The 18,828-nt window shown below is 37.8% G+C and overlaps 1 protein-coding gene across 1 annotated transcript in view; it reads left to right on the top strand.

The window, feature by feature from the left end:
- Window positions 1-18,828, top strand: part of CNTNAP2 (contactin associated protein like 2) — a gene marked incomplete at its 5' end in the record, with an annotated part of 659,794 nt that overhangs the window by 573,717 nt on the left and 67,249 nt on the right. Inside the window, 2 exons of the mRNA XM_026074688.1 lie at window positions 5,052-5,297; window positions 6,611-6,744. Of these exons, the coding sequence (XP_025930473.1) occupies window positions 5,052-5,297; window positions 6,611-6,744 (380 nt within the window). The remainder of the gene's footprint in view (window positions 1-5,051; window positions 5,298-6,610; window positions 6,745-18,828) is intronic.

Raw genomic sequence — 18,828 nt, 5'->3', positions numbered from 1 at the left:
TAAACACCCACAACAGTGTCACCCATGCTAGCCTGCCCTTTAATCCTTACCCATAAGCTCTCGACTCGCTCTTCATTCACCCCTAGGCACAGCTCAATACATTCCAGTTGCTCTCTCACATAAAGAGCAACTCCACCACCTTGCTTTCCTGGCCTGTCTTTCCTAAAAAGCACGTAGCCATCCATGACAGCACTCCAGTCATGTGAGCTATCCCACCATGTCTCTGTAAGAGAGTGTATGAAAATAAAAATAGCAAAGTGGAAGGGGGACATTGAGGAGCTGACCAAAGAAATCTGACCCTCAAAATAAGTTTTTCAGTTCTAGGTACATTTATGTTGTGCATGGAAGTTTTGGATCTGCTTTTGCTTTGTCCCTCTTCAAATTGAAAACAGATAGATTTGTAAAATACGTACAATTCACACTGGGGATACATATCTTGCTTGCTAAAATTGTTTCTAATGCTCCACAAATCCTATCCTGGGTTTCTCTACAAAGCTAGTCCAACCTTTATGTATTTGCAAAGTCTGTCAACAGAGCATGACCTCACTGTATATTGGTTTATAAATATGTACAGGCATACCTCGGAGATATTGCAGGTTTGGTTCCAGACCACTGCAATAGAGCGAACATCACAATAAAGCGAGTCACACAAATTTTATGATTTCCCAGTGCATATAAAAGCTTTGTTTACACTCTACTGTAGTCTATTAAGTGTGCAATAGCATTATGTCTAAAAAACCAATGTAATTAAAAAATTAATTAAAAAATACTTTATTGCTAAAAAATGCTAACCATCATCTGAGCCTTCAGCAAGTCATAATCTTTTTGCTGATGGAGGGTCTTGCTTCGATGTTGATGGCTGCTGACTGATCAGGTGGTTGCTGAAGGCTGGGGTGGCTGTGGCAATTTCTTAAAATAAGACAGCAATGAAGTTTGCTGCATCAATTGACTCTTTCTTTCACGAAGGATTTCTCTGTAGCATGCGACGCTGTTTGATAGCATTTTACCCACAACAGAACTTCTTTCAAAATTGGAGTCAGTCCTGTCAAACCCTGCCACTGCTTTATCAACTAAGTTTCTGTAATATTCTAAATCCTTTGTTGTCATTTCGACAATGTTCACCAGGAGTAGATTGCATCTCAAGAAACCACTTTCTTTGCTCATCCATAAGAAGCAGCACCTCATCTGTTAAAGTTTTGTCATGAGATTGCAGCAATTCAGTCACATCTTCAGGCTCCACTTCTAATTCTCGTTCTCTTGCTATTTTCACCACATCTGCAGTTCCTTCCTCCACTGAAGTCTTGAACCCCTCAAAGTCATCCATGAGGGTTGGAATCAACTTCTTCCAAACTCCTGTTAACGTGGATATTTTGACCTCCTCCCATGAACCACGAATGTTCATAATGGCATCTAGAAGGGTGAATCCTTTCCAGAAGGTTTTCAATTTACTTTGCCCAGATCCATCAGAGGAATGGATCACTATCTATGGCAGCTCTAGCCTTGTATTTCTTAAATAAGAAGACTTGAAAGTCGAAATTACTCCTTGATCCATAGGCTGCAGAATGGATGTTGTGTTAGCAGGCATGAAAGCAACATTAATCACTGATCACAGATCACCATAACAGATATAGTAATAATGAAAAAGTTAGAAATATTGTGAGAATTATCAAAATGTGACACAGAGACATGAAGTGAGCACATGCTGTTGGAAAAATGGTGCCGATAGACTTGCTCAATGCAGGGTTGCCACAAACTTTCAATTTGTAAAAAACGCAATATCTGCAAAGCTCAATAAACCAAGATGAGGTATGCCTGTACTGCTATCCAAAAAAAACTGATTTGCTACCCCCACATTCATTTCTCCAAAGCTTTTGTCTTGAAAGGGCAGTTTGCAGAGAAACCCTTTACTACGCCTGATCTCCCAAGTCTCTTCTTTTCATATATCTTGTTTGAAATCCTCCAGAAGAAAGCAGAGAGTGGTATGTGGAAACCTGCTCCACATTTCATCAGCAGGGCTTGTGCTTCCTTTTATCCAAATGTTTTCAGGCAGCTTGAATGCTTTGCTGAATGAAGGACTTTGATATTCCATCTATCAGTTTCACAAAGATGATTTTTTTTGGGGCCTCCAAGCAGGTAATTTCTTCACTGATCACCCCTTAGCATTTCAAAGTCATTTTTATACCTGAGTTCAATATAGAGAAGATTATCTTTTAGCTTTTTCTAATATTTTCTAATATTTGCTAGAGTCCGCTCCTGYGTGCTACTGAGCGCCGTGTAGTCCTGCTGCAGTAGGGATGTCTGCTTCGTTCAGCAAAGGATGTTAAGCATGTGCTTAACTATTTTGCTGAGCTGGAACTTGAGGGGATTCAATATCTTGCTGATGAGGGCCTAATTTATTCACACAACCAAACYGAACTGTGTCCTTCCTCTTAAGAGAAGTGATACGCATGTGAGGAGGATTTTAAGGCTCGTTGCAATAGCTTGTACCCTTGTAATAGTACAGCTATACTGGAAAGTACTTTCTTGGCATAAATCAAGTTAAACTTACAGAACATTCTGTGCTCTGTTGTGAAATCTTTAAGGAAAAAGAACAAATCTTACCACTTCAGACAGTGCTGTTTACTTAAAGCTTTCTTTGTAGTAATGAATATTTAAGTAGCAATTAATAACATTTATAGCTGTGGAAAATGCATCCCATGCTTGCCTGTTCAGCCTCGCAGCAGTGCTCAGGTAGGAGCTGAAGCTTCCAGTAGTTCCAGCGTGTGAGGCAACAGGCGAGTGTAATGCCAGGCAATCCCACAGATCGCTCCCTAAAATGCAAGGCACGGCAAGCAGAGTAAACAGGCGGGAAGGGGGAAGGACACAAATATAATTCTGCATGGATACACTCTGGTCATAGGTGCTGGGTATAACCAGGGCCTCGACAGGGGCTGTGCTCCCTGCAGTGTGAGGCAGCGAGGCTGCCCCGCGCCTCCGGTCCATGGCTCTGCCGGCATAGTGGCACTATAACTGGTGCAGTGTCTGCTGGAGGATCYGCTTGTGTATGTCTTTTTTTCAAAATAAAATAAAGCTATAAGCAGAAGTTGAAGAAGAATAAATTAATGGTCATAAGGATATTTTTAAGCCAGTCTTGCAAATATTTAGAGCTGCAGTCTATACTACTTACGTTTTTAAGTGCTACCACTTATCTTCAACACTACTCTTAATAGCAGAAGGCATCAAGGTTTTGGGGAAGTATTTTCAGGAGAGGGCCCTTAACTTTTAATCCAGGAGTACTTAAGTGGGTCTACTGCAAAATATAGCTGTTAAACTGAATTACCTGTCCCATAACGCTTTCAAGGTGATTTAAGATATCTCCTATAAAATGACAGTGATAAACCTATCAGAATGATCAAATTATTTATAGCACCTTGGGACCACAACTTGAGTAGTTATTTTATGTGGCTGCACAGTGACAGKGACTATTATATTTTGAGTTTTGGAGAACTTTTACGTGGTAACAGGAAACCATACAGCTTTTCCAGCACTACAGTTAGCAAAATTCTGAAAAGGAGCATCAGTAAAGTCTATGGTAATACTACCCATCTTCTTATCTTTTCTGTTCTCAGCTACTCTGAATAAAGTCTGAGGACTCATTTCTGACTTGCCTTGTATCACTACACAGCTCATAAAATCAACATCTTGCTTCATATGTTTTSTGATAAACCTTTGCTCAGAATCGTGTAAGGGACATGAAGACTCCAAATGCAGAAGGGGATAAAATGAAACTTCTGTTCAAATAAAGACAGCATGATGTCTTTTCAGAAGTTTAGATGGATAGTTTGGTACCAATCTGTGTTGGCTTTGCATTTATAAATCACTTATAAGGAGGTACTAAATGACAAAAGATTTTTTTCTTAAATGGTGGTCAACTCTGAGCATTGCTTATAACCATTTTTATATACATTACTGATTTGCTATATTCATAATATTTATTCATTGTTCTTTATTAGGAAATATTCATAAACATGCCTTCTTATTAAAGCTCACATGTAATTTAAAATTTCCTTTAATGATGTTGCCCCAGATAGCAAAGCCTATACAAGCACTGCAGTATCACTAAATAATGACTCTCTTAGGAAACCAGTCCAGTGATCACTTAGAAGGCTGTATGCCACTAATGGCAGGCAACTGTTTTTGTGATTGCCTTAGGAGGCTGTCACAGTCAGCTTTCACTGTAAGAATGTCAGTCTTGTACTATGTGTTTAATGTTAAGAAGTAGGCAGGACTGCATTATTATGAGAGGTAATAACAATGCTTTTTCAACTGAAAGTATTAATTCTGCCAAAAGTAGTTTTATTTTCTGTCAACATTATTGAAATATGACATTTTGTCTCAGAATGGTTTGAAAAACTTTGGCTGTTTAACAGCTCCTGGGAGTTACAGTTCAGATGTCTCATGCCTTATTCTCCACCATGAGTCAAGCTCCCTATTTACCTCCCGTAAGCCATCCTGCTTATGCAATTCGCTTGAAGTATTGTGCTAACAAGGGATCATTTTCTAGTGTTGCGTCCAATCCTATTTCACAATTTTCAAGGGCTAGAATCGCCATCATTCCTTTGGAGATTACACCAAGTCCAGTAGAATTTGCTAGTTAGAATTTCTTGTTTTCCTTTTCCTTGACAGTGTTTGTTTGTAGTGCTTCTTAAATCTCTCTTCCTTGTACCTTCTTCTTTTGAGCATTGTCTACTGCAAGACCTTGATAAGAATAAAGAAAGCATGGTCTTCTGGTCTGCAGCATTGATATGAGACAAAAGTGTAGATTTCTGTGTGACCCAAAGGAAATCTTTCAATTGCTCTACAAATTCAGGTACCCATCAATAAAATGGAGATATTACTTTTCATTCTCCCTGGAAAATTGTGAGGCTCCTGACCTAAATATTGGCAAAATGCTTGAATAATGCAGCAGTAGAAACACATACAGATTAGTACTGCTCAAGTCCAGTAGTAATACGTTTGATCCAGAAGGTGTCAGCAAGTTCAGTTTCTCTTTTTTTGCTTTTATTTTCAAGATGTTGGGGCATTTTTTGAAGAGGGAATGTGGCTTCGTTACAACTTTCACTCTCCAGGGACCAGCATGAAGGACTTAGTTAGCCGGACGCTGTTGAGTTCTATGGACCCTGAGACCACAGTGCCAGACCTCAACTTGAATAAAGAAGAGCTCAGCTTCAGCTTCAGCACCACCAAGTCCCCTTGTGTCCTACTGTACATCAGCTCCTATACCCAGGACTACATGGCAGTGCTTGTCAAGCCATCTGGTAAGCTACTGCTCTGGGCTTTCTCTGTTGAAGGCATAGTTGATAATAACATTCAGCAAAGCTCTGAACTAATGAGAAAATCTCTTCACCCTTGCAATGTAAAAGCAAAACACATGGGGCCTGAACCTTTATTCTGTTTTACTAGGTTTTGTGAACTGTTCAATTCAATGCAGTTGATAAAACAAACAGAAACCCTGGTGTAATAATCAGATCCACAGAATGAACTAGTGCTATGGAGAGGACAAGTAGGTATCCACATGTGGGCATCTGAATAAATAGTTAATATTTACTGAACTCGTGGCAATATCACTGGTAGTCAGTGGGAAGTGTTATGTGCTCAGCTCTTCTAAAACTCTGCCTGCCTAATACGGTGGTCAAAATATCAGTGTAGCATTATATATAAGATCCTAAAATTGTTTTGATGGCTGAAGGTTGTTTTTGGCCCACTTTCTGAGTATGAAAACCCAATATTATCTTAATTCCAAACAGTGCTTTAGTGTCTCATGAAAATCATAATTTGGATGATTTCTATTCCTATTCTCTTCTATGGGATAGGCTAATATGAGTATTCCTCGTGCCACATAATGTTCCCCCTTCATGGGGAAGAAAGGGGGTGCATTCCATGTCAGACATCCAAACTACAGCTCTAAAGGTCTAAGAGTGCTCTTTTGAGTCAGAATATTTCAGGTTTTGATCAATAACTGGGTCTGCATTTCCCATTTCAGAAAGTGTGCTTTTAATGCAATATTGAATTTTGCTATGAAAAAACAGACACTCCAGAGGAACAGTTTTGTTTAGGAAAAAAAAAAAATTGCCTGGAAGACTGTCATGAATATTGGTTAACCACTTCTGACTAAACTTCTCTAACAATATAACCTGAGATTTCCTTTTCACCATATATTATCAAATTTCCATAAAAATCTAAACGGTCACCCATTAACAACAATTAAATGTGAGAGCAAGAAAATCTCATGTGTAGATTGTAATGTCACTGTTAATTTGTTGTAATTCTAACTTTATTGTATACATATCAATAGTTTAGAAAACCTCATGCCTTGTATCATTTTTAATTTTAAAGAATTTTACTGAAGCAAGAATAATAATCTCAACCATGTAGTGCTTCTGGATGTGCTAAAATGTGTAACTTCTTAGACACCATCTCTTCTTAACTAAATTCTCCTACWGCAGAGGCCACCTCTGAGGGTGATTTAAATGTAAAATGATAGCAGCCATATGTGTAAAATAAAGAGGGGAAAATATCTGGTAAAAAAGATCAAAATATCTAAGGGTGCTTTTCACATTTCTTTTACTAGGGAATTTACAAATTCGGTACAGCCTAGGAGGCACCAGAGAGCCATATAACATTGATGTTGACCACAGAAACATGGCAAATGGGCAGCCCCATACTGTTAACATCACACGGAATGAAAGGGACATAGTACTCCAGGTAAGCAGATACCCAAGGCTTTTTTGGTTCCATCTGGTTTATYAGTTGTAGCTTGTACTGCCTTGTATTTTGATGACCTTCTTCCCCTGAAGATATCAGTGCAATTTTAGAAATAAAAAGTACCCTAAGTGGGGTTCTGCTTGCAGATGACACTCCTAGGAGTTAACAAAAGCCATCCTCTCCCTCTGTCATTTCGAGCTGTGTTGTTCTGAAACGCTCATTCTCGTGTGACGACAGCTGAGGTGGAAGCCAGAACTAATACAGGTGCCGTTGTAGATGCCTTAGGGCATCAGAGACATCTGGGCTGGTAGATGACATGGGACTTAGGCTCAACCTGCATCACTGGAGCACCAGCTGGAAGCCAGGAAGGATACCCTGCAGCATCTTAAATGGCACTGGACCCCAATGTATAGACAACTAAATGCCATGCTGCAAGTCTTGAGTCTGCAAATGAGAATATCTTTCAATTTAAATTTATCCTGCAGTCCAGTGAAATTAGAAGAGCCGTTCAAGCCTGCAAAGATGAGCAGATGCTTAAGTGTTTGTGTGACGGGAGTTTTAAGAGAGAGAGTATTACTGAAGCATAGAGCTCTGGCCTATTTAGTTTTTGGTACAGCACTGGCAGGAACTTCATCTCTGTATCTCAGTTTACAAACCTTTGAAATAACATAATACTATTTATGTAACTAAAAGGGCCTCTGCAAGAAGTGATCGATGTTTCTAGACAGTCTTCTCTCTGTGGTCATTACAGCTCTCTGTTTTCATTCCCTGGTTGTCACGTCTGCAAACATGGAGATTGCAGCAGGGTGTGAGAACAGTTTTGTTGGCGGGAGAGACAGGTGGATTGATCTGGGTTTGGATGGATTAATCTGGATTTGATAGATCTTAAGAAGCAAACCAAAACCGATAACAAATGAAATATAAAAAGCAGAAGTGTCCTTGGGAACAAAGCCAAAAGGTGAAGGATAGTATGTGTCACAGAATTATCCACCTAAAGATTAAAATAGATGCCTGACAGTTGTTTTTTTCCTTCCAAAAGGAAACTTTATCAGTGGATTACAGTGACTAACTGAAGATTTCAGCATTCAGACTGAAGTAGAATTGTCAGAAAATTACAAAGTTTTCAAAATATCTGAAAAAGTTTTCAAAAATTCTGAAAAATATATGTGATTCATACAAACACTTTGCAGGCTTGGAAGCAGGAAGAGTATCATATTTTGATATATGCATCTTTCTTGTGTGTAGTATTTGGACTTACTTCTCTCACTGCTAAATGGAAACTAAACAAGACTTGCAGTTAGGTTTCCCTTCTGGCTGTTAAATGCTTCTATTTTAGGAGGTGTGGCATGTTTCCTATGGACTCATAGCTGGCTGGTTCAGACAGCTGTTAATCTGAATAAATGGTTTCCCAAGGGATCAGATCAGATACCTTGCCCAAATGGAAAATACCAACACAGTTAAGTATGCCAGTCTTGCATTAACTCACCAACACTCAGTGTCAGACTTTTCTTTCCCAGTGTTGTATGAGACAGCTAGGGCTTTGAAAAGCCAGAAACATTTTGGTTAGTGTTGCTCGGCTAGGGTAAAAATTGYTTAATCTAGTCAGTGTGCTTGGAACACAGCTAGTTTATGTAGTCAGAAAGCAGATGCATTTGGGGCTTATTAAACTAGGGGGTCTATCTGATGCACATACAAGGATAGGGAAAGTAGGGACCCATRAAAAGAAAATTCAGAAGTCCTACTATTGCTGTACCCTGAAAAAAGAAGATTTCTATGAAATCTTGTTTATTCTCCCTAAGAAAGTTGATTTTGTAACTTACCTGGTTGTGTTTTGCAAATTAGAGAGCTGATAAGAACAGGGATCTGTTCTGTAGATTGTTCACTTGAAAATGAGTCCCGCTTTCAAATGTAAACCCTTCATGACTTTTGAAGATACAGATGATATGTTAGAAATATAATTTTCCTCAGTATCCAGAGGACAAGTCATAAAGTATGAGTTTTCTCTTGCAGATCTGAGCAATGAACATTTGTGTAGACTTTTATTTCCTGCTAAATCTTTCTCCAACCTGATGAGCATCTGGTTTGCTTGCTTTTAAGTAAGACAGCTTGCTTGCCAGGTGCTGTTGCTCACACTTCCACATCTCCATGTGGCATAAAAATGTCACAAGAAGGATTTAATTCTCATCAAAGCTTCCATTCAAGAACACTCAGTTAGTATTTCTGAGATGTTAACAGCAAGTTCATACTTAGAATACCTGTCTCTCTAAYTTGCTGTAATAACCCTGTAGTGCCAGAGAGATTTAAAAAAACCTGCAGTCAGGCAATAAATTGCTGCCATAAGAACTATGTGAACCTGAGTTTTATCATGATTCTCAGGTGTTTCACTTATATATAAATGCAGTAAAAGATTCATTATGGGACTCTGTGAGACCTCACCAATGTTGTAGGACAGGAGATAATTGACTGCCTGCATAAAGTCAGCGTTACTGTCCAATCAATCAGAACTTGAGTCAGGCTTTGAAATAAACATATAAAAATATACAAATATCTAATTTATTCTCAATATGACAACATAAGCACAAGAACAAATATTTAGTGCAAATTATTTTCATTAGAATTATATCCCTATTCCTAACACACTAAGATAGTCAAGACTGAAGGTAGTAGCAAAGACTGTCAAAAAGGTTTTGTAGTTCAGATTTTTTCGTTCAGTGACTGCAGGCAAATCAATAATTAGTTCTACATTAAATAAGAAGCTCCCATTTGTGTTGTCAGCAGTTTCTCAAGGATAAGATTAAGGATATACAGTTGCTTTAGGCTTCAGGAAAACAAAATGACATAATTTCAGAGACAAGGATCTGCTTATTTTCTGTTGTTTCAGTGAGGGGACAAAACTTTGCTAGTAAGAATTCCTATCTCTCACCTCTTCTAAAATACCCAATACTAGTAACCATGGCACACCTCCAAGGCTGTGTAAGTTCACCTGTGGACAAAAAAAAAGAAAACAGTCTGACACATGGGGAATGTATCATCCTAGTAAATGACATTTCAAGAGCTGAGCTTTAGGTCATGTAGGGCAAGTTTTATTTGGTTTGACTTCATTAAAAGGTTTAATGCTTCAGCAGGATATTTTCCATATCATAAAAAACAGAACACTCTTTACCAAGTTTTCATGGGTGATTAAAGCTATTCCCACATCAATATAATATTCTTTTAAGAAAGCCAAGGGTAGAAATCTCCCTAGAAGAGATTCTGATCTAAAATCCATTGAAGTGACTGGAAGGACTTCTTTTCAAATTATGCCCTTAAAGAACTGTAACAGTTGCATACTTAGTGCAAGAATCATACCTCCTGCTTCTGTACAAGTCCCCACAGTAAAATAAGGATGGAATCTGGATCACAGGCTATCTTGTTCTACCTTCCTTTGCTATTTATGTTTCTGTTCCATTGCACAAAAGCCATATCAGCATGTTACAAAAATAAAAATGTGATGTGCTTTAATTTTCAACAGAACAAAGTTGGTAGGCAACACACTTGGATGTGGGCCTCTCAGCTTCCTTACTTAAGTATTCTTGTACAATGTCAACAAATCTCCAGTTTTTCATACCTCCTTTAAAGTCATTTCAATTATGAATCACAGCTTCTGATGTCCTCTAGCCCAATGGTTTCYGCAGAAGTACTACCCTGAGCATTTCATGAAGCTTAAATGAAAGGAATTTCAAAGCAATGGCAATGTGGCTGGTGGTGAATCCAGTCAAATCTATTTCACAGTTGTAACATCAGAACGTTTTTGAAGTTACTTTCTCATATTAAAACATTTTTCTTCTCCTGAACCCAGATTCTTAGTTTAAATTTTCCAGATACACAGAGTAAGAAAGAGATCCCTTTATAAATAGTTCCCTTCTGAAAATCCCTTCTGAAATCATGCAATCTCTTAACTGAAACCCACTCTACAAGGTAGTATTCTTCAACAAACTCCATCTTGTTCACAACAAACTACTCTTTTTCTCAGGGAAACAATCAAAATATACTCTCATCTTGGGACACAGAAAACCAAGTTCCAGTCTCACCTGAGATCTGTCTTTCTACAAAGTTATGGTGTTTAACTTGAAGGCGAACCATTAGGCGTCTGTTCCTGAAAAGGACCAGAGCGACTTCCACAGGACTCCACTTTCCCAAGCCCACCCATATAGTTTCAGGACAACTGACAGTAGCCTGTGCACATATACTCAGGAGACCATAGTCACAATACCAACTGCTGACTCCGTTCAAAGTCAACATGAGTTTGAGGCTTTCTGGAAATTTTCACCTGAACTCAGCTGTTCATAATGTTCAGAAAAGTCCAGAAAATTTATTTGCATGGATCTCCTTTTTCCAGTACCATCAAAGACAAGCAGTGGAAATGCCCAGCTCCTGTTAAAAATAGTAATCACTGAAAGATTTGCCCCTGACCCAAATAAAACCAAGAAGAAACAGAACTTTTGCAAGTGTGTTTTCTTATTGCCATTTTGAACTCCCCACTATAGAAATAGAGAGAACATTTGCAAACTCTTAGATGCTTAAATAATGTAAGTCATACAAAGTTAATTAAAACTAAGCTGAAATACAAAATAAAATGTTAAACATAATAGCAATAAAATAAAATGGGTGAAGTGGAGCAAAGCAATCTGCATATAGCCCTAAGCTTAAATGCAATGAATATATCAAAGATTTTTGTAATTATAGATTGAATCTCTGTTTCATTACAGGAAGTGGGGACTTTYTCACAGACTTCAGTGAGGCCGCAACTTCAACTGCTATGATTATTGTTGCTATAGAATCACACYTACTCTCCTGTTTCATATATTTTGAAGCCTGAACAGAATATGATCCCTCTGTTTGATCTCTTGCTTAACCGAGGCCATAAAATTTCACCAAATGATTTTCTGCATCTAACCCAAAAAGTAATGATAGTAGTATAACACATTCTGTAGAAAGGCATTCTATCTAGCTTTGAAGATTTCAAATGATAGAAAATTTAGCATATTCTTTAGCCATCTCTTCCAATGAGTAAGTATCATTCCTGTTAAGAATGTACACCTAATTTACAGTTTTAATTCTGCAGACTTCAGCATCTAACTTCAGGATCTTTATATGCRTGCAAGATAGATGAAAGAATTGTTTGGTGTCAGATGTCGTTGCCTTCCATGCTTTCTCAGAGATGGAAAAGATCTCAGAGATCTTTTCATCTTTGCTGTTTTAAATACCCAGGACTTTAAGCATGGGTAAAAACACATAAGCCATAGTTAATATCAATAATCGACTGTAAGCTTTTCCATCAAAACAAACTGCTTTTTTTTTCTAGTCAGTTATATCTATTACACTAAAAGGATATTTAATAAATATCCAGGCAGTTTTTACCTTAAAGAAAGAAAAATCTTTTCTTCCATTAATAGCAGAGGCCTTCCTGTTGAAATGAATTATTTAAAATCCCTGGAGATACTTTATTTCTGCAATGTATTGCCATTCTGCAATGGCAATGTATTACTCAAAATGCAATAGAAAGGCAAACTCAGACCATTTTCTAGAGCAGAACACACATTACATCTGCATGTTTAATGCATCAGTGCTCAGTTTAGCCATAGCTACTAAGCATTTGTTCTGAATCAGAAGTCATAAGAAAATGTTCTTTGCTCACATTTCAAAATGTATAGTTTTTTCATGAGTAAGCAACCACATAGCATAAGAAAAAGCTGTTGATAGGAGAAGTTTTAAAAATAAAAAAAAAGCTTATATTGATACGGTATTTTATTCCTGTAACCCTAAACGCCATATATGTTCCTAGATATGAAGAAATACAGACCCTGATCTTTGTTTACTCAAAATTTCTTCCAAGTATAATGATGTTATGAAAGTTTTAGAAGACTGGATGCTCAGTTCTTAAAAGTTTCTGTAAATAACTGTAAGAAACAGCAGAGCAGAATTTAAATTCTATGCATTAGAATCAGAAGTGAATGAATAATTCACAACTTAATAATTTTCTTACCTGTTCTTTTGTACTCACAGAATATCCATGAGCTACTAGCAGTTTCCTTGATTTATCCATCATTGAATTTATTCAACTTTTTTATTTTACAACAGAACTTACAATCTTTCAGGGAAAGACAGCAGTATAGGTAGGCAGGAAGCTCGTAAATGAGCCATTTCTACTTCTCTTTTTTGCAAGATGGAGTTGGTAAGTGGCATCTGCCATGATAAATGAGCACATCCCTACAGAATCACAGCCTGCTGAAAGTCAGATGAAAGATTTTCATAAACAAGAATCTTTTTCACTCATCAGTAAACAAGAGAGTAAAACATCATTACCCTAAAGATCGGGACACTGGAGACATATTTTCCTCTAATTGGCAAATATGCAGCTCCCACTGAAATCAGTGGGGAAAATGCAATCAGTAGAGCCCCTYGTGTGCATCTGACGGCAGCATCTCGCCCTCTGGTTTCATGGTTGTAAGACCTGAAGCTGCTACCTTCCTTGTACCTGCTGCTTAGGGGCAGAGGCAGAGGCTGAAGTATATATCATTGAAGAAGTTTTTCCCTCTCTGTGCATCAGCTAAGAGAGTTTCAAAGCTTGAGGCCTTTTGGAAGAATATTTTTGTCTACGTTCTGTTGTGTAAAACTGCTTGGGAAGAGAAGAATTCTCTTGTAGATCCATCCTTTTTCTCGCATCTTTTCAGCAAAGCCTGTATTGTTGGATTCAGAGGAATTTTTCTGTCTGCTTGTCCCAAGCTTTGGTTATATCCAGGCCACATAGCATGATAAGACCAGTAAGCGAAATGTCTTCTTCAGCCTGCAGCCCAGTTTCCATTGGAAGAAAAGCCAGGGTGACCAGGGCACAAGGGAGCAGGGTAGGGTCTGGGAGCTTGCCCAGGCTGCGTGTCAGAGCGAAGGGCTGCAGAGCATGTCTTGCAGCTTATCTGCCTCCCAACACACATTGCCAAAAGTTGACTTACATTGAGACCATTTCCTTCTTCTATATCTGTTTCTAATGGCAAATGTGGTTTCCTTAGCCTGTACGATTACTGTTTTGGCATCAATTTTTATTGGAATTACAGAAACAAAGAAAGAAAGAATCATTAAGTATTTTCAGTCTAACACTAAGCCTAAAAAAGTCAAAACTTAGCATGAAATAGGTGCTTTTCATTATATGGCAGCACATATTGGACAAATTAATGTCCTGTGAAAGTCATCTTTAGGCACATGGAGTAGATATCTTTCATTTTAATAACTTGGCATTATATAACCTGCTATTGCTTCTGTTAACATTTGATGTTATTCATCTATTAAACAGAGCAATAAAAGTCCACAGATATCGGAAAGAAATATCAGAGTTTTGTTTAAATTGAAGGCAGCCATACAAAATAGTGTCCTTTTCTTATCGGTACCTCTGTCACATTTTGAGATGTCTATCTAAGTTTCCCTTTAAATTTTATCCAGGTTCTCATTTTTTTTTATATTGGGCCAAATTATCCCATGATATTTTTTATTAGAGCAACAGTGGCTTCAGGAAAATATCGGAGTTTATAGCAGATAAGGGACTTATGTTTTTAATGAGAAAACAGCTTCATATATTTATTTTTTTCTGCAATGTATCCTGTGTTGATCAGGTTTCTAATTTAAATCCCTGAAAAAAAAAGACTATTATAAAAGACTGCAGTTGATTTTTATAAAAGCTGCAGTAGATGAATCAGTATATTAATCTGGCAAAACAGATCTGGAGTTGTGCCTAAACTATATTAACTATACTACTGCAGAAATTTCATCTGAAGAGCTCAAAGCACAATGCAAACCTTAAGTTAGCTTTACACCATGCCAGTGAGGTATATGGGGTCCAGATGGGTGAGGCTGCAGGTCCACAGCAGTCTAAGCCAGTCCAAATTGCTGGCTTTATGGTCCTCACTACTTCTCTCAATCTACTGTTTATTTACATGCTCTGTCTTGCCCCAGCTCTGGCCCCAGTCTGCTCCACAATAAGCTGGGTCAAGGACCTAACCTGGCAGAAAACTGACTTTACAGAAGCTCGGTGAAGCACTAGTGCCACACTAAGGAAGGAATTGAATTATGGTGACATTGGCTGTGATCACCCTAAACAATTACAGACCTGTCCCCTGAATCTTCTCTTTTTCTGTTGTGTTAAAAATATACAGTGTCTTCAGTTTCTCAGTTTTTCTCCTAACCTTTCTGCATGTGAATAATCATCTCTTTCACCATTAAGAGTTCAGATTTCAGTCAACCCTGAAAGCCAAATACTATCACCCATTTGTGCTTGGGGGGAACTCCTTATAAACATCCACACACCGCCTCATTATTTCTGTGGGCTCTCATGCCTGTCTGTTGACATCTGCTGTCTCTTATTCTAAGTTTGTAAGCATTTTTGAGCAGGAACCATCTTTTTGTTATGCAATATTATAGCACTTAGCACAAAAAAGCCCTTGTCCAGGACAAGATAGTCTTTTAATACAAGTAATAAATCATTATAATAATGCAGAATGGGAATATTACATTGGTCATGATGATAACACATCCAGTTCTGGATCCTGCTATTACTGAAGTCAATAGCAAAGCTCTATTGACTTCAAATGATGCAAGATTAAGCATTACAGCATTATTTTTGAATTTCAAGATTTTGAAATTCTTCTTTATAAAAGTTTTCAGCATAAGAAAGTTTAATACACAAACACAGACTGGACTGACAATGATACAGATATAGATATATATACACACTCAATATGTGTAAATATATATATTTATATATTTACATACCACATATATTTATATATGTCCTTTAAATGTATGCTTATACATATAAGAAAACCCTAGATAAATCTTAACAAGAGACAGAATTTTTCATGGAATTTGTCTTATTGTGTAGGTTTCTTTTCCTAGAATAAAAAGGTGATGTGGACATTATACGTGCCTTTATGTTGATATATCTCTTAATCTCAGTTAGGATTTGTTATATTATCAAAATGAACAGTAATTAAAAAAAAAAAAAAGCATTTTATTGAACTTCTGCTTAAACCCCAGCAACTTCAACTCAAGGCAGTCTGGTTGGCTTGATGTGACTTGAGAGCTGAAGCCACGAGTTCCCTGGGATGTCAGTCTGTGCGGTGCTCAAAGCCATGCTGTGGCTTTCTCTTCAACTCAAATGAAATTAATGATTTTTTAAAGAAAAGTACTTGTAATGAAAAATCTTAAATATAATTTTAAAACTGTAATCTAACACAAATTCTTGACATCAAACTGTACATATGCAAAGATTTTATTTTATTTTCATTAAATAATGCAATATCTTCTTTTCAAATGTCATTTGATACTAGTAATTCCATTTTTATTRTGTCTTATATAAGACTGATGTAGCCTAGTATTTCATATGAAGATTGTAGGCTGTTCAGTTCTAGCTGCTTACACTTGAGCACCCACTGGATGGCAGTAAAATACAACTTTGAAAATAATTCAGTGTGTGGTCCTACTCACTGACCTAAAAAAATCCTAAATTAAGTTTTTCTGAAAAATGTTTTTCCTTTATTAGATAGTGTCAGTTTAGAACAAAGACGAGCAATAAAAACAAGAGGACAGAAATCTCACCATTCACTCCCTTGTTTTGTGGTGAACTGTTTTGTTTCAAGTCCTAGCATCAGAAAAGGGCATTTCTCGCAAAGTTTGGATGTGGAAAGCAATCAAAGCTTCCCCACCGATACAAGAGATTCCAGAGCTGCCGATGGGGTGGCAGCTGGCTCTGTCTCTAATCAGAAATGTTGGCCCTCTTTCGATGACAAGGCCATAAATTCAAGTATCCACAGATTCAAAATGGAGTGTCATTCTATCCAGGAATCAAACTTCAAACAGAGTTATTGAACCCTTAAAAAGATTCATAATTGAACTCATTCTGAAATCTTTGCTTGACTGAAACTAGATGTGAAAAATATATATGCATAGATAGATTCAGGTATTGATTCAGCGTAACAGGTCAATTAAAAGCTAATGTCCCTAAGCGGTGAGCTGTAACTGTTAGGGTCTGCAGTGCAACACAGTGTTTGAGTCTCGTTGTTGCCTTCCAGGGCTCCCATTTGCAGCAGGGTCTTTTGCTTCTGCACCCTGACCCTGTGCTCTGCCATGCTGAAGTCTCAAAGGCTCAAGGCAAGACCAGGTCACTGCAAGGATTTTTTTATTTTTATTTTTATTTTTAATCTGATCAAGATCACCTCTAACTAAACTGTTCCAGTTGGGGGGGACCTGCCCATATCTCTGATTCCTATTGTGCTGTACAAGAAAACTTCATGGTCTTGCTGCAAGTCCTGCTGCAGCCTATCAGTTTGAGCTTTTCCACAGAAATCCCATCAGATAGCTCTGTGTAGGTATCTCTGCGGGTGATYCTGTGCCTCAGTGCTGTGCATATGCAGATATGGATTTGTCAGAAGGCAAGAATAAGAGGACGGAAAGGGGAGAGGGCAAGGGAGCTCCAGTCCCCTGCCTTTTGCTCCCCTGGCACAACACTGGCACCATTTCCATTTCCAGAGATGTGCAGCTCATGCCCACAAGCCAGCTTGAGGGATTTGGTGAAATACAGTGCCATTCTTCTGGGATTACAGTCACAGAATACTGGTGTCTTTTCACTTATTTTAAATGTGAGTGCCATTATGTGTTTTTGCCAGGAATGGCAAAGCTTGTGAATGGTGAGGTTTGCAACGCCCTTTTCACCAGGGTCTCAGAAAAGCTTCTTAGCAAATATAGCGTGTTTGATAACCTGAACTACAAAACGTGAGGCTTCGGTGRTATATTAGATATTCTGGGCCCAATTTACAGGGTGTCTTAACAATAAAACCTAGACCTCAAAGCTGCTGTTGTACTGCATGGGCAGAGGCAGAAGACAAGCCTGGTATTCTTGCAGTGACCTACATTGCAAAGAAACAAGCTATAGCTATGCATGGCTAACATAGAGATTGTGTTTTAATCCATTATGTGCCAGCCTTTCCACATCCTGAATTCTCGCTGAAGACAAAAGGAATTTCACCACACCACAGCTGGCAGTATTTGATACTCTGTATTTGTGCGTGTGAATGCTTAGAGTGATTCATCATTTAAAGTGATTTTTCATTTCCAGTTCTATCCTATAGACACAATTAGCATTTTCCAGTAGGGACACCTTTGCATTAGGCAACGATGACTTTATTACGTTTCCTATACTCTCTCTGATAATGGACACCTGGACCATGACTAGGGCTCTAGAACATTGCCACAATACGTTGATAGATAAATTGATAGATAGATAAATAATAATTATTACCAATTATTAGTATCTAGTCAGATTAGTGATGATCTGATCAACTCCACCACTAGCATGCCATATCACAATAAAAAGAAATATTAACACAGTGCGCTTGATTGATTTGGGAAAAGGAAGAACTTAAATGTCAACAATGTTGACAAATACCAGAAAACATGGCAGTATATCAGATTATTTTACTACAGTTATTTTATTTTACTTCAGTATATTTTATGTATATATATAAGGAGAACCTGGCACATAGCATCCTTATATGTCAAAGGAGAACCTAGCAAATGAATCCTATGCAATCAGAATGCATCAGAAATAATTCYATTGCAGGTAATGAAGTTACATGAGGATAAAATCTAGGGATATGAGAGACTGGAGAATCAGCTTTTTGTTCATTAGGCTTTTCACCAACCTTTTTCCTATATGCCTCTCCAAAATCTGTATTGTAGTTTAATACACATACTGACAAACGTCATGACAGTTCTGAGTCATTACTATATTTGTCATCTGAAATAAGAAGGGAATATTTTTCTCACTTTGTCTGTCTGCAGCTTTCATTAACAATGGGTCTGATGCATATGATGTTGGATGCTAGAGTGCTGGTTTCTCTTTTACCAGGGAAACCAGTAGCAAGCACTTTGTAGTTTGTATTTAGTAGGACCTGCTGTGATTAAGACTGGTAACCTTTTTGTATTTTAACTCCTTGTGTTCACTTGATTGCAAACTTTAAAAAATTCCTTTTGATTTGAAATTATGTAACCCTAATTTCA

This window comes from Apteryx rowi, unplaced genomic scaffold, assembly GCF_003343035.1.
Source record: "Apteryx rowi isolate R43461 unplaced genomic scaffold, aptRow1 scaffold_395, whole genome shotgun sequence".
In the NCBI taxonomy this organism is placed as follows: Eukaryota; Metazoa; Chordata; class Aves; order Apterygiformes; family Apterygidae; genus Apteryx; species Apteryx rowi.
This window is presented reverse-complemented; position numbering and strand designations above follow the sequence as displayed.